The sequence below is a fragment of the Medicago sativa genome, chromosome 6 (genome assembly GCF_051527215.1).
Source record: "Medicago sativa cultivar Bolivia chromosome 6, Bolivia_mono, whole genome shotgun sequence".
In the NCBI taxonomy this organism is placed as follows: domain Eukaryota; kingdom Viridiplantae; phylum Streptophyta; class Magnoliopsida; order Fabales; family Fabaceae; genus Medicago; species Medicago sativa.
This window is the reverse complement of record NC_140754.1, coordinates 31,481,537-31,498,876: the sequence shown is the minus strand read 5'-3', so window position 1 is coordinate 31,498,876 and position 17,340 is coordinate 31,481,537. Positions and strand designations below refer to the sequence as shown.

The window sequence follows — 17,340 nt, the reverse complement described above, 5'->3', positions numbered from 1 at the left end:
TTAAGGTGGCAATGTTAAACACATTTTGTTCCAACAAGTTCTAGGAGTAGACTATGTTTTATTTTGATTTGGCATTTGACTGTGTGGACCCTCTAGAATGAACGTAATGGTTTTTTTTTTTGCGGGAATCCAGTGAGGTTAAGCAACCACCGAACATAATTTATTCTCTCTCTAGGAAGTGGTTTTTAGGTAGACACTTTGGTCGCCAATGTTTCCTTTATGAGTGGGCGGAAGATCCAATTCTTTGTTGGCCAATAGGGTTTGTATAGGTGTCAGAGATGGATTCAACATGCTGGGGGGTTTAGATATTTATTGGATCTCTGAGTCTTTTCTGTCGATGTCGTTTCTGGCTTTGGTCCTTCCTTTGGTGTTGGTGCTTCTGGCATGGTTGTTCTTGATGGAGTGTATTCAGTGACACTGGGTGGTTTTGTTTTAGTTATTTCAGTTTTTTTCTTTTGTACTTCCCCTTCCATTGTTTATAGTTTTGGTTTTTTATAGGTTGCATCATCTCTTCTATTGAATAGTCTTGTGAGTTGGTTTAGTGTTTTTTTCGTTCTCAGCTTTTTGCCGGTTTCTCAATCAATTACAAGTTAAATCAAATGATTAGATCTTCATAGTTCCAGGTCCAGAGATATTAGTATATCGGTCACTTTGATTTTGTCACATTGTTTATAGTTTTTTTTTTTTTGGTTACAACACATTGTTTATAGTTAGCGGAGTAGTTAAATAAAATTGCTATATTAATAGAAAAAATAATAAATGTTGTATTAATATTTTAAAGTAACAATTATTTTAAGACAACAAAAAAAATACAAAAGTAAAACTTATTCTGAAAGAAAGAAAGTATACAGTTATTAACCATCATGGTTGTTCTCCTTGATTGTCTGCTCCCAAGAATACAAGGTTATTCCCTTTCTCATGTGACTACAATAAATGGTCCATAGATATGTGCAGGAACTATTCATCAATGGCTGCAGCCATTATGAAAGAGAAAGATACATTAGCTAATGTAGGAATTAATTGCTGAGTTATAAATACTAATTAAAATAAAAGTTATAGTACAAAATTAAGTTCTAAAAAAGGCATTCAACATGTACAAACCTGTAATTGGACTGGAATGAATTTGAAAGTCACAAAATCACATACAGGCAAAAACAGCTTGGCAATAATTTCAGGTCCATTTTCACCTGATTTGAATAGGTTGGCTATAATTTCACGCATATTTTCACCTGATTTATGCATCAAAATGGAAATTCAGATTGACACAAAAAAATGTAAATTCAGAATTACCAATATGGTTTAAATAAAATAACAAAAGTAAAATAAACAAATCACCAACGACCTTTGCTTCTTTAGCCAAAAGTGAAAGACTGTTAGGTTTTCACATGAAGATATTTCTCACATCCGGGAACCTAGACATTAGATGCAATTAGAAACTGTACTAGTGAATCATATATAGCATTAGGATTTTGAATTGAGAAGTAACTAGGGTTCGAGTTAAGACTGTAGTTTTCGTGTTTGGGAACCCCCGATGAGATCGTTGATTTTACCCCCATTGTTCATTATTTTTACATGAAAAGATTTTCAATGCAGTGGCGGAACTGGGGGTGGCAAGGGGGAGCCACCGCCACCCCATCCTTAATGTGAAATTACTATTATACCCTTAGTTAAAATTAATATTTTCCAATTCAATTTTCATTTGGTCGTTCAATTTCTCTTTCATCTGAACAAGAACAACCCGCTTTCTCTTCTTCTCCAACCAACAAAGCAAGCAAATCGTCGATCCACCATATTACCACCACACCACCACCGGCCAGCCACCGCGACCACTCTCCATCTCCATCTCCATCGTCGATCTGAAGTGAGAACAGAGAGATATCTCCATCTTTCTCCATAAACCCTAATTATTGGAAATTGTAAGGTAATGTGAAATTGAATGTTTTTTTTCCTTCAAATATGATTCTTCTTTGATGATTACTTCTTTAATTGATTGCCATGCTATGATAACTTACAAGTTTAAGGCTTTATGCAATGCAAATCGACACATTGTCTGTCTCTGATTTTGATAGATACTAGATGGTATAGTTTGTTTGTTTCCTTCTTAAAAAATAGTTATAATTTTTTGGTCATCAATCGGAGCTTTCTGCTTTGCATTTGTAAGTTGGCGTATGGTCCTTTTTCAAAATTTGGAATTTGAAACATCTTTAGTTGAAGAAAATAAAAATTTGATTAACTTAAAGCGACTATTAAATAAATCAGCTATTCAAAATTAAAATTCATAGCTGAATAATTCTTTTTGTTTGTTAATGAATTTGATTTTTGATTTGGTTTTCAATTTCAATTTTTACATAACCCTAATCAAAACAAAAGGGGATTTTTTATTTTTGATTTGCAAATTTGTCATTTTGTTGCAACTTGCAAGTAGCTAGGGACGAGGAGAAGGAGAATAGAGATGTTATTAATTGTTTGTTCTTTATACAAATAATTAGTCCTCTATGTAGTATGTATGTTCATGCTATATTTTTAGTGCAGAACAAACCAGAACAATAATAGTGCAGAACTATAGTGCAGAACAATAATAGTGCAGGCTATATTTTTAGTCCTCTATGCAACTTGTACAACAATAGTGCAGAACAAACCTATATGAATTAATCATCTTATTTGTTACCTATATGAATTAATCATCTTATTTGCTACCTATATGAATTAATCATCTTATTTGGTATTAAATGTTTGCTGTGCAAATCTGCCAATGCTAATGAAAATATACTTATATGCTGTGCAGGAAGAACAAGATGAAGAATCGACAAATCCATACGTTTTACAAGAGGAAGGCCAATGATATTGTAAGAGATGAAGAAGTTACAATTATCGATGATTTCAAGTCACCCGGAAAGCGTAAAGTGCATCTTTAGGTATATAATGATCGACTTTATATATTATGTAGTTTAAATTTGGTTTTTAGTTTATTACGACTTAAATTTGTTGTATGCAATATATTTTATATATTATATTTTAGTTTATTTTGATGGCGGGATGGCGGCCACCCCAAACTTTTTTGGCTGGCTCCGCCACTGTGTGGATGTCGCTGCGGAGTTTGTTTACAACAAAGATGTTTATGCTGTAATTTAATTAAGAAGGAATCAATGAGATGTAATGCTATGTACTTTTTTTTTTTTTTGATGTATATGACTCTGAGGTGGTTTTATCCACATATATATTTTTTTTTTTAACAGCAAAATTTATTGAATAAGATGATAAACGTATAAAGAGTACAAGGGGTACTCTACGCACAAAAGATTCCTCAAAGCATAGGAATTAAGACAAGAATAGGCTTTGAGAATCATTCATAATACAAACAAGACCTCCTTTTACCCTAGCAATAAACCACCTACAAGTAGTTTTTATCTCTTCTACATTATCTTCCTCCTCCGTAGATTTAGAAGAGAAAATAACCTCCTTCCTAGCCTCCGGAGACCACATATAAATACTATTTATGATTATCATTGTAAAATATATTTTAGACATGTAATATATGGTATTACAGAAAGGTTCCTAATGTTCGGGGAATATCCGAAATAACTTCTATTCCCGTAGCTTCTAGAACTTTCTAGAAACTATAAGTGTGTGAGAAGTGTAATTGAGTCATTCAATCTATTGTGCCATGGTATCCTATCAATAATCTTCTAGAGTCATTGGCCCATATTTTTCACCTCTCAAACATGAGTTCATTCATCATAATGCCGTACCAAGAAGGTACGACTATAATTTCAGCTAATCTACTATGATATTAAACATGCACTTCATCTTTCTCTACTACTTTGATCCAAAATATAAACTATTTCCCCAGTTTCCCCCCCTAATCTGCCACTCCTTTTCTCTTAAATTAAATAGTCTATTCGAACCACAGTTTTACGACAAAAATCAGAATGACATATCACTTTCTGAAGTACGCATTTTTGCAAATGACACTTATAACAAGATCAACGGAATACCTAATAGACAGACAAGGGATATATACAACATGACCATGGTTCTCCACCCTGAGTCTAAGTGGGATCATGAGAAAATTAACAAAAATAAGGAGACATAGATGAAACCCATAACGAAACTTGATTTAGCCCATTTAATGAGCCCTAGGAGATCAAATGCAGAACCATCACTATGAATAAATAAAATATTGGTTTAGATTTTAACAGTTTTGTGCTTCCCCTCTCAAAAAACAAATTTGTGGTTTGTTTCCATGTTAGGCAAGTATATTACCACAATTGTAAACCTTTGTTTTTGTTTTAATGACAAATGTTAGTAGTTAGTTTGTTAGATTAATATTTTCTTCTTGGTCCAGATTTTGTACCCAGGACCTCCTACTCTTTTTCGCTTCGTTTAACATAGAATCGTAACGAAATCTCCCAACATTAGTGAATCCAAATCCAAACAAATTCTTGCTATCTTATATTGGATTACATAAATCAATTGAGAATTACCATTTAATGAAATATCATAAAAACTTAGGACAAGGATTAAAGAGCTAGAATTACCATTTAATGAAATATCATAAAAACTTAGGACAAGGATTAAAGAGCTAATAAGATTAACCATTTAAAATATGAAAATTACCTTGAAAACGATTGTCGTCGTAGGAGAAGAAAACATGATTGAGGTAAGTTTTCATCAAGGTTGATACCAAACCTCTCGTAGGTAAAATATTGGACAGAAAATTGAACCAAAAATGCTGTGATGGTCCCAGGATTAGTAACCCATATACTGCATCGCTGAATGTACTTTTTAAAGCATATGAAGTAGAAGCTGGTTTTCTAATCATCTAACATGAATAAATCAATAGGTTAGTAAATTTATTAGATTGACACAACATTTCATAAGATGTTCTGAATATGTTTTTGATCGCTATAAATATATTATTCCTAGTTTACGAGACGATCAAATTAGCTGACGGAAAATACTACCATTGTTTAAAGGAGGATTTAGAGGACAACAAAATTGTTTAACCCTAATAACTATAACCCTAGATGAGGTTATAACCAAAAATTTATTGTTACCTGTGAAGAAAGATCAGCAGCGGCGCAAATAAGCGAGGAAGTAACGGCCTTAGTGATAATCGGGTTAGTTTTAAGCTTATCCAAATACCAAGCAACAAACTCAGATTTCTTAAAGGAAGACCAAAGATTGGGCGTTGGTGAGAAAGAAGGGTGTGAATATTTGTGATGGAAATGTGTTTTATTTTTCAATGCGTGATAACGATATCGTCGAATGTGTTGTGATAAGCAATGTTGTTGGAGGGTAGAGAGGGTGTGGAAGAATCGTTTGGCCATTTTTGGGAGTGAAAGATTGGGAGAGACAAAGGGAGATGATGGTTTGTCAAAAAAAAAGGGAGATGATGGTAATGTAAGGTGATTTCGATAGATGACTCATTCCAACAACTTCACCAACATGTGTTTTTTGTATTGTGTTTGTCCTTTTAATTTTTTTAATTTTGAATTAGTCTTTTTTTTTTTTGGTAGTGAATTTTAAATTAGTGTATATATATATATATATATATATATATATATATATATATATATATATATATATATATTAGTTTTTTTTTAAATTAGTCTTTTTTTTTTAAGGATCTTTTATATATATATTAGCAAAAGTGAACAAATTAGTCATTTCATCCTTCAAAAAAAAAAAATTAGTCATTTTATTTTATTGCGTTAATTGTTCAAAACGATAATGTAATATACGGGAGGTTAAAAAATGACTTTGTCAAGAAAAAAAATACAAAATTTAACCCTACAATATGAGATTTTGTTTCAATATTCACATGGCATGATTGTTGAAATTGTATTAAACAATTAAGTACTTATACAAACACACAATTGTATTAAACACAAATTTTTCCATGATAAGTATGAGTTAAATAGTCCTCGTGAACGTAGCTCAGTTGGTTGGGACAATGCATAAAATATGCAAAGGTCTGGGGTTCAAACCTCGGCCACTACCAAAAAAAATATGAGTTAAATAAAAATTGAATACTACATATATATTGTATATTTGTAAAACAAAATATCTTACTACATCTACATAATATAATTTTTTTTTCTACAAACAACTGACATATTTCCAGCCATATGTGTCTAAACACAAATGTTTCTAATTAAGCAAGACTTCCCTACTATCACTCTATATACATGGGTATCAATTGCTTCAATCATTTAAATAAATTTGATGACATTCCCATCTATTCATGTAAATCCACGGTTTACAATTGTCTTACATAAAATAGATAGACCTACATAAATTTCGCTTGATAAAAGAGAGTATTAAAGCTAGTTAGGAGGATAATTCTCTATCAAATTAACAATAAATAAAATATGATTTAAAACCCAAAATTCAAATTAATTTCAAACAACAATAAAATGATATAAAAATGGATATAATAAAATAAATAAGAATAAAATCTTTGGCATCTTCTAATACTACAATCTCATGTCAAAAAAGTAAAACAAGAAATCTCTATTCAAAAAATTTAAAACCCAAAAAATTCACATAACTTAAAATAACTATAAAATGAGACCGCAACTCAATTTTTCTGGAATGCTTGTTGTTTGGTTCTTTATGGTTTGTTGTGTGTCGTTGGTTAGGAATTGCATCATTTAATCCTCATAATTTAGTAGATCATTTTTTATAGTTTGGTCACATTGCCGGCATATCTCATATGAAACGTTATATTTTGGATATGATTTGGTGTGTTTATATTTGGACTATCTGCAAGGACAGGAATAGCATAATCTTTTCAAATAAACTACCTACCACTATTCTGCTTATTGATTGCGTTAACCCTATTATCTTCTGGGTGGTTAAAAGCTCATTTGAGTAATTCTACTTTTGATTTTCATCATTGGTGTTGTAGCCCTTTGATGAGTATGGGCATTAGCTAGCATTTTTGGTTTCCTTTTGCTTATGTTTTCCATTATTGTAAACTTCGTGTAATTTGTGGTTTTCTTTCGAGCACGCCTTGCACTTGAGTATGGTAGTAATATAATTCATTATGACTTCTTAAAAAAAATGATAAAATGATATAAAAATGAACATAATAAAATAAATTTATGAATTAATAGTGTGGCAATGTGGCATCCCATCCAACACTATAATCTCATGTTAAAAAAAATAAAATAATAACACTAGAATCTCTACGGAACAAAAGAGAGGTATTTCATTTATTTCAAAATATAAAAAATGAAAGAAAAAAAAAGAGGTATTTTGAACAATTATTTTCATGCACATTCAAGATCATAATCACATTTATTTGCCAGATTCGAACATGCACATTCAAGATCATAATCACATTTTTCGAACCAAGGTCTTGCAGGTTAAGTCTAAGACAATTACCACAGAGACCAGGTGAACCAGCGGTTAATTTTGCATAATGATGAAAAGTTCATCCTTATCATTGTTATTGAAGTTAAATAACTTAAAGTTAAATAAGTTGAAAAATAAGTTAAAAATTTCATCCTTATCATTGTTTTGTAGATATCCTTGTCATTGTTGTTGAAGTTAAATAAGTTGTTGGTCCCTAATTTCTTATAAATATCTCAAATTTTATTTTTAATCTTTTGAAAAAAATTCAAAATTTTTTGTTCCTCCAAATATTTTCCATCATAACTTTTGGTCTCTGTTTTTTTTTTTTTTTTAACTCAACTAATGTGTAACTTTTATATTTTTTTTTTCAAAAAAAACTTTATAATTTTTTATGAAATTTTACGAAAACAGGTTATAATATTATAACAGTCTCATCCACAAAAATTTTAATTTTTTTTTTTAACAAAATATGAAATTTGAAACACTAAAAACATAAAAATTGACATCTAATTCATCCATTGTTATGAAAAATGAGAGAGATGAGGTGGTTTATTCCCTTGGAATTATTGAGGAACAAAAGGCCACTTCGTAGTTAAATCTAGTCTCAATAGTGTCCTCGTGACAGAAAGACAGAAAGTGAAGACATTTCAAGGAAAGAAGACATTTCAACAAAGTACTCAATTCAGATTAAAGAGGGAGGCTAAGAAAGTGAACTAAAAGCTATATACAAAACAAAATTGAATACCAAATTGATACAAAATCTATAAACTTGCCGTTACCATAATTTTTATACCTAGATACATATCCTTGCTGCCAAATAATGCTATGCTATAAAAGATTGCTTTAGAACATTAAATACTTATATTCAACCAAAGAGCTAAGCTTCGGTCAAGTTTGTTCGGTTTGCCATGTAAGTTAAATAAATGGTCCACACGTATGCGCAGGAACTATTCATCAGTGGCTGCAGCAATTATGAAAAAGAAAGATACATTAGCTAAAAATGAAGACAGTTACTTACTGCTGAGTTGAAGATCATGATGAAAATTAAAGTTATAACAGAAAATTAAGTTCAGACAATGGCATTCGTCGACTGTACAAACCTGTAAATGGACTGGAACGAATTTGAAGGTGACAAAATCACATACAGGCCAAAACATAGCACCGCCTATTAATGTAGGGAGTAGATCTCGCTTCAGCCTGGCAACTATTTCAGGCCCACTTTCACCTGATTTCGGCATCGAAAAGGGAATTCAGAAACACCAATAACCATAAACAAACAGAATCACCAATTAATGACCTTAATTTCTCTGCAAAAAATTAGTAAAAAAGCAGTAGTGCACAATCATTCCATATAAATTAAGGTTTAAATATGTCAAGTCTCAAAATATATCATTTTAGCTTTCAACTCCTCTTTATTATGTTTCTAGCATTTGGTTCCTCGGCGTTTAAAAATGACTAGTTTTAGCCACTGGTTTTAAATTGGTTTTGCCAAGTGATGCACATCATCATTGTCATATGTGATCTGTACGTGTCTTTTTTAGTAAATTTATTTACTTTACACAATTTAATGTTTTATTACACAACCATTCAAAAGAAAGAAGAATTTGAAACCCTACAAGTTCAGTTTGTTAGTGTTCTTCCTTATGAGAATTAAATTTGTTTCTCTCTTAACAAAATAGTCTTGTCTTGGTGTCATCATCCTTCCATACTTTTAACCTCACAACCATGAGCTCATTCACCATAATGTGTTACTTGAGTTGACAGAAAACACTCCATTTTCTTCTTCTTTCTCCTACTGTTTTGATCCAAAATTAAAAAATTGTTCCCCCAGTTTTTCCTTAACCTACCAGTCTGCTACTCCTCTTCTCTCTAATTAAATATTCTACCAAACTACAAGCATGACTGATAATTTTGCATTGTCTGAATCGATACTTATAATGACACTTATAGTAAGATGGAGGGAGCATCTATTCGTTAGACAAAGGTTATACAAATTATGCCTGTGGTTAAATTGGCAGTCCTGCACCCTGAGACTATGGAAACCTGATTTCGCACATTTAACGAGGAGACTAGAAGATTATATGCAGAATCATCACCATAAGTATATATAAAAAAATAATAATGGTTGAAAATTCAACAACTTCTGGTTTATTATACATGTCTGCAAGTATTCTACCACAGTCTTAAACCACTGAATTTTTTTAATGAGCGATTACCCTAGCAACATATAATCTTCAGGAATTCTCCTCGCTTTAGAGAATTCATATCCGAACTTATTCTTATATTGGAGTACAACAGAATGAAAATCAATTGAAAACCGTGTCAATGAACTATCATATAACTCACAGGATTAAAGAGTTGAGAAAAGTCACGAATTAAGAAATATGAAAATTACCTTGTAAAGCACCAATGTAGGAGAAGAAAACAGTATTGATGACAGGTCCAAATAAAGCTTGTCCCATTAAAATTTTCTTCAAGGTTGTTGTCACATCTCTGTTAGGTAAAATTTTGGATAGAAAATTAAAATACTTATGCTGTGATGGTCCCAAGATTAGCAGCCCATATATTGCCATGCGGGATGTCCTTTTTAAATCATACGAAGCAGAAGAGGGTAGTGTAATCATCTAACATGAATAAATCAATAGGTTAGTGAACACACAAAAGCCTAAAAATAATAAAAATGATGAGAACAATTTTTTAGACCCAACTCAGAATCCCTAGACGTATAGTGAAAACAGGTATGTAGTTCTATGAAATCAAATTCGTCTAATGATATGGCAAGAAAAAAACTATTTCAGCTATTTTACAAATTATAATAGCTGCTGCCAGCTCACAAATGTGAAATTCGAGTTGAGGAACTGCTGTTTAATGATTTCAACCAGTAGAATCATACAAGTCTTGGTGTCAGATATTTAGGATCACAAATTTTTTAGATTGAAATAACCTTTTCAAAAGATTAAGTTAATATATTATGATAACAAACTGAAACTAGGGCATTCTACAATATAGAAAATCCTCTGAACTCTTTAAGCTATTTCATATTTGTTTAAACATATTCCTCATTTGATCAAAACATCGGATGAGCTTAGGTAGATAAACTTCTCAAGAAGCACTTATGGAACAAGAAATATTTAAAGAATTTTGCAGTAACTTTGGGATTGAAAAAATAATTCATTTATTGAATCAACTGGTACTAAGAAAAAGATTATAGTAAATAACAGTTTTTAAATTTAGGAATGAATGTAGAACATACTCTTCTAACTTATTTTCCTACCCTATTATCACATCCCAACCAACCCTCATCCATCTAATCAACTAGTTAGCTAAATTTAACTAACAGACTACGATAATCTATCACTATTAAGTTGAAATTAGTTTCTTCATCTCAACATTTTGAAAAGTAACGCTCATATGCCACATTATTATAGGTCCACTTTAAGTAGTCTGTCATACCTCACGCCTCAAACCTATGACTTCCTAGTCACAGAAGAAACTCTAATTATTGTGTCAAAGAAATCTAGATATTTAAATATCTAAGAAACTCTAAAATATTTAAGATACAATAAACATACTACAAGATATTTTCTAGATATTTTAGCGGTCTCTCATACATTATCATGGGAAGAGAAGTCGCCATAATTTACCTCTAGGAAAGAAGTCAGAACAAAACGATTGTCAAAGAGAGAAGAGACCACCATTTGGTATGATACATTGCTAACAAAAGAAGTGAAAAACACCAGATTCAAGAATAACTTGAATCATGGTCCCCTATCTCATTCACTTTCTAAATGTTAAAACAAACAATAGCCAAAATAAAAAGAATAAATATAAGGCAGCACAGGTCATAGCAGACTCAACTCCAAAAGTGCAACTGGAGGATAATACAGTAGCCAGAATATGAAACACTTCCCAACACACCATAAGGGCCGCCAATTGTGTGAGGCTCCCATTACATAGGGTCGGGTAGGAAGATTACTCAGGTACACGATTGTACTCCCGTATGCCGAGAAGCTATTTCTAGAGTTTGAACAAACCCTATTGATACTAGAATAGAATCCTCAAGTCCTCACCATATATTTAAACAGATAAAGAAATATAGTTAAATTTAGAAACTAATGCTAAGAGGTCGTCTAAGATACTCGAAAACATTTTACGATGCAAAGATTGAAACATTTTCTGCATCTTGTAGCATTTCATCCAGCAAATAGCAATATGACTGCAGATGAAATTCATTCTCTTGGTTTCAGATATCTTGAAACAAACATTCACAATCATTTGGAAATAAATTTAGCATACACAAGACTGACTTGACACTGGTAACAAATAATTTCAGAAAATGACATAATTGAATGTAATAATATGTATCAAGTGTCGGACACCAGATACGCCTTCAATCGGAAGTGACAATGCTTTAAAAGATAGTATAATAACTAATCTCATACCAGTAATAATTTAAAAAATAACATAATTGAATGCAAGAGGAGTGCTATGAACACTTTATTTCTAAACACTCACTCTCTTGGTGGATGAAACTCGTATGAGCCGCGTATTTTAGAAATGGATCTACATAAAATGATGAGATCCAAGAAAGTTCTACCCAAAACGGAAAATGGTGAGATCCACGTCAGTTTCACCCAAAAAATCAATAAAAGAGCAAGTGTTAAAAGAGAGTGTTAGCATTTATCTTGGATGTATTTATATCCGTCGGTGTTGTGTCAGACACACCTCCAATCAGAAGTGTCGTGCTACAAAAGATAGCATAATAACTAACATGACATCGGCAGTAATCTTAAAAAATGACATAACTGAATATAATTATATGCGTCGTGTCACTATCAGACACCAAACACAATTTCGATCAAAAGTATCAATATAACAAAGATTATATTATATATAATAACTATAAAACAATATATATGAGTATAATGAAAGAGTTATTAGTATTACCTGTGAAGTAAGATCAGCAGCAGTAAAAATAAGCGAGGAAGTTACACACTTAGTAATAACAGGGTTAGTTTCAAGCTTACGCAAATACCAACCAACAAACCCAAGTTTCTTAGAGTTGTTAGAACAAGAAGAAGAAGAAGAAGAAAAAGAACGATTATGCGTTTGTGAAGTAATGTAATGAAAATGTGTTGTTTTGTTCTTTGGGTAATAACGTCGAACATGTTGTGTGCAATGTTGTTGGAGAGTAGTTGAGAAAGTGTGGAAGAAACGTTTCGCCATGTTTTTTTGTTTGTGTCTGTGTGAGATAGAGAGAAATGATGATGTAAGGTGATGTTCAGTCGGTTAAGACGTGATCCGGTGATTTCGATAGATAGATCATAGATGACTTACTCCAACAACTTCGGGAACATGTGTTTTTGCCTTTTGGGTTACATAATGTTTTTTTTCTTTTGATTGTTGTTGGAGTTGGAACCTGAATATAGTATATATTGTTTCTGTCCTCGTGAGTTTAGATCAGTTGATAGAGAAATGCATGATATATGCAAGGTTTGAAGTTCGAATCTCGACCACAATAAAAAAAGTATGTATTGTTCATATCAACCGAGTTAAGTTTACAAGGACGGGTTAAATAATGTATATTGAATTAAAAACGTTAAGAATACTCTCTTTTTTTAACATATTTTTTAAATATTCACTTTTTAATTTAGTGAAATTTATGTGAGTCTCGTCACATTATGTGAGATCCATTTTAAATGTGTCCTCATGAGCATACCTCAGTTGGTATGGACAATGCATAAAATATGCAAGGGTCGGGTTCGAATCCCGGCCACCACCAAAAAAAAAAGATTCATTTTAAATGTGTGATACTTATTTAGATTTCACTCAATAAAAGAATAAATGTTAAAGAAAATTGTTAAAGAATGTCAATAACACTCCTCATATTGACCTCATGTTATTTGAACGGGTTTTGATATATCTCTTAAAAAAAAGTTGAGATTCTCTCGTATCATTTTAAGATTCTTTGATTTTGGTCTTACCAATTTTGATTGTGCAAAATGAATAATGTCCCACGTTGATTTAGAATTTTTTATTATTTTTATTTCATTTGAATTTATTTTATTAATTAATACATTAAAAAAAACAAAATAAAAACATTAAAAACATCAAATAAAATTAAAAAAAGTATCCCAAGAACATTGTCTTTCTCTCCCATATGCACCGCAAACACAAGAAAAAATTTCAACCCATAATTTCTCTCGGTTTAGATCAAAACTTTATAACGACTGTACAATTGTATTTTTCATATTTAGACCCAACAACATTTTCTCTTAAATCTTAAATGGTGTCATATCTTAAGTGTGTTTGTTTCAAATTTACCAAATTTATTTTTAGGAATAACATTTCTTGGAATATATAGATGTAAATTTTATTCCATGTTATTTAAAAAAAAAAGATGTTTGGTTAACATTATAATGTTTCAAGGAACTTTAAAAATAGGGATTATAATAGGTAATTATACATGATTTTATTCCATCTCCTAGGGAACTTTATTCCCACCATTTTCTTTTGGAATATTTTTCTATTCCTAAGAACATATTATACCCGAGAATAAAATTTAATAAACTTGTAACAAACATAGGCATATATATTTTTATGATTTTATTCTCAGGAATCTACAATTATAACTTGAAATAAACACACTTGTACGTCAAAAAATCACTTAACTTAGAAGATTTAAACCATTCCGAATATATTTTTAAAATAATATGAATTATTATAGTCATTAATTGATGTGATTGATGTGGTAACACATTATTAAATATATGTGTATGCATTATATACTGATAAAGTATATTAATTGAACTCTTTGTTAAATGTGTTTAATTATTATGAGGTTTAAAATATTTCACACAAACATAAAATGAAATACTATTACACAACTTGATGAGATTTTTATTTAACGGGACATCATTTAATGAGTTACAATCATATGATTTGTCATATTGTTTTAATGACTTAATTACATAATTAGTCCCTTAAATAATTATGAAATTTTGATTAGGTCCCCTTATTAATTTTCGACCCATTTTGGTCCTCTAATTTACCTCCATCCATCGTTAAAATCCATTCTATTAACTTTTGTTTAAAAAACGTTAACATTTATCTTTCTCCTACACCAACTTCATCCTCAAACCCAGAAAATTCATCATCTTCATAACCAAACCCAACAAAATTAATAACCTTAATCAAAAAAGTAAAAAAAAAAAAAAAACCAATATATTATCTTCTTCATCATCATCATACAAAATTAACTCAAATTTAAACCCAAAACTTAAACTCATAAATCTTCAAGAAACAAATAATACAAAATTGAATTAACTGCATAAACCTTCAAAAGTTATGAAGGTGATGATGAACATAATGAGTTTCTGGAAAATTGCAGCAAGAATAAAGTTTTGACCATCTTCACAAGCTTACCAATGGAAGTTTCAACATGATTCGTATGGTAAAAATAAACACAATCATATAGAAAATACTCAAAACCATCCTAAACAAAATAATCATAGAACTGTGTATCTTTGTTTTTCACACCAATTCCTCTTGTGTTCCTCTTGAGGTAATCTTAGTATAGCACACAAAAACAATACACCTATACTTTAAATCTCGCAAGAATTGAAGAAAAAAATGGGGAAATTTTGCAGAATTTTTTTAAAAAAAAATTGAAATCAAAATCAAGTTTATGGCTCAATGATACCAATTGATGTGAATCTAAGATGAAAGTTCAAGAACAAGGATCCACACTCAATTTTTTCATACAATTTTTTAAGATCAACCCTAAAATTCTTCTTCATCTCCAAATCTCTTGAAAATTTGGGAATAAGTTTTAAAGGTTAGAGTTTCGATGATTGTGATTTGTTGAATTTCTATGATTGCAAATTGTTGATTTCATTAAGGAGGATTTTTTTCACATTTTGGAAGGGATTGTTGTGGTGAGAAGAGAGACAGGGTAGAAGATAAGTGATGTTTGTGGGAAAGAGGGAGGAGGGGTGTGTTGCTGTTGTTGTAATTATTTTTTTTTTTTGTTGAGTTTTTTTTTTAGTTTTTGATGAAATTTATTAATTTTTCTGGGTTTGGTTATGATGATAATGAATTATCTGGGTTTGTGGATGAAGTTGGAGGAAGATGAATGTAAACGTTTTTTAACAAAAGTTAATGGAATGGATTTAAATAATGGACGGAGGTAAATTAAAGGACCAAAATGGGGCGAAAATTAATAAAGGGACCAAATCGAAATTTCATAATTATTTAAGGGACCAATTATATAATTAAGCCTTGTTTTAATTGATCTAACAACACAATGTTGAGTAAATATGTAAAAACAATTGTACACCCACTTGTGATTGAAGTTACGGCATCCCCGCCCATGTACTGGCAGCAAACAACATCTTGTGACAGGTGGGGAGAAGGGCAGCGGTGGAGCAGTGACGAGTGGGAAGCGTCCTTGGTTCCTTCTCTATTGTCCCTCTTCCTTCCTTCTCCCACATTGATTATTCAGTTTAATTTCAGATGTATTTGCCTTTGGTTGGGTTGAAATTCTATCAAATGTTGCCCATCATTTCGTATCAACGACAATTTATGTAAATTAACTACTTGCTTGTAAACAATGACAATTGCTGCCTGGAATTACACTAATTTTGTCATGACAGTTGCTTGGAAACAATGAAATTTGCATGGAATTACTTATGGTATGACCAAAGGGATCTGCAATTCAATCACACCTTGGGAGCTGTAATTCAATCGCAACTTTTCCACACCGTTGCACACCAAAACGAATTGGATTTGTGAATGGAGCAGAAAACTAAAGCTATGTGATTGTGCAGAGATGGGTTTGTGAGGAAGGGGATAGAGGAAAGTAGGAAAGGAAACATCCAAAACCCATTTTATTTAACTGTTTTTATTAGTTGCCATTGATCTGTCAATAGAAAAAATTGGAGGGCTAGGATTGGTTCACCGGAGAAAACAGGAGAAAAAACTCACAGGAGACAATCCATTCCCATGAAAGATTAAGGAATTGTGACACTTTATTAAATCTAGTCATTTATGTCAAAATTTGATAAGTTTATTTGTCAAAATATTGTATGTTTTAATAGCTTTCCTTAATAATTGAGAAATGATATTTGTACAACCATTTTGCAACAACTTTTGGACAACTTTCTCTCTCATATTCACATGACATTGTTATCCTCTCTCTTCCTTTTTCTCTCTCCATTGTTTTTGACCAATAAAAAGAGAGAAAAGTAAGGTTGTCAGCAAAGTTGTCATAAATTGGATGTACAAATATCATTTTTCTTAATAATTTAAACTCTAAGACCATCCACAACAGAGCACCTTAAACTTGGTGCTTAAATTGATTTCATATGTCCACATCACTCATTTTACGGTAATACTTAATAGACATCAATTTTCTCCAACTCAGCACCTCAAAAGAAATTATTAAATAAATCCTAGCAATAATTTTATATCATTACATTTCAACAAAATTTATTTATTTTATTAAGATTTATTAAATGGGACCTATAAAAAATGAAAAGATGGATGGTGCTTCCATAACCACCATTCTCCACAGCCACCCATGTAATATACTCCACAATGGGGGTGCCTATTTAATATGGTGATAAATAGATGAAGCACCCATCATTGTGGATGACCTAAAGAGCAATGAGTACACTCTTTGTCCTCTATTTCCTCATTCATTAATATTCATTAACGAGTGTTGTGATAAGAGAGATTGATAGAAAGGAAAAAAAATAAATGAGGTGTTCAGAATTTGAAAATTACGGGTGTTCAGATATAAGGGTTTTTAAGTCATAATTTCATTCCAAAAATTGATCTTTCTGCTCAAATTTAAAATTATTAGTCTTCTTAAGTTTTATAATTATTAGTTAGTAGACAATTAATAACAATCAATTTAGAGATATGGTTTTGTACTGCTCATTATTCATTTTACCTTTGTGCTATTTTTTTCTTTCG

The 17,340-nt window shown here is 31.2% G+C and overlaps 2 protein-coding genes and 1 long non-coding RNA gene across 3 annotated transcripts; 1 reads left to right on the top strand and 2 right to left on the bottom strand.

Moving 5' to 3' along the window:
* Positions 1-719: 719 nt before the first annotated feature.
* Positions 720-5,374, bottom strand: LOC146914522 (uncharacterized). The gene is made up of 4 exons (XM_085717365.1): positions 5,058-5,374; positions 4,618-4,822; positions 1,102-1,229; positions 720-971 (listed from the first exon to the last, which is right to left on the bottom strand). Exons 1-4 carry the CDS (start codon positions 5,328-5,330, stop codon positions 855-857), a joined length of 723 nt encoding a protein of 240 aa, XP_085573491.1. The 5' UTR covers positions 5,331-5,374; the 3' UTR covers positions 720-854.
* Positions 1,290-3,023, top strand: LOC146914523 (uncharacterized). The gene is made up of 2 exons (XR_015014255.1): positions 1,290-1,921; positions 2,786-3,023. It is a non-coding gene; the product is annotated as an uncharacterized LOC146914523 (long non-coding RNA).
* A 2,689-nt stretch (positions 5,375-8,063) lies between the features above and the next one.
* LOC146914521 (uncharacterized) lies at positions 8,064-12,767 on the bottom strand. Its single transcript, XM_085717364.1, has 4 exons — positions 12,310-12,767; positions 9,758-9,986; positions 8,463-8,587; positions 8,064-8,323 (listed from the first exon to the last, which is right to left on the bottom strand). Exons 1-4 carry the CDS (start codon positions 12,586-12,588, stop codon positions 8,240-8,242), a joined length of 717 nt encoding a protein of 238 aa, XP_085573490.1. The 5' UTR covers positions 12,589-12,767; the 3' UTR covers positions 8,064-8,239.
* Between the last annotated feature and the right edge of the window lie 4,573 nt (positions 12,768-17,340).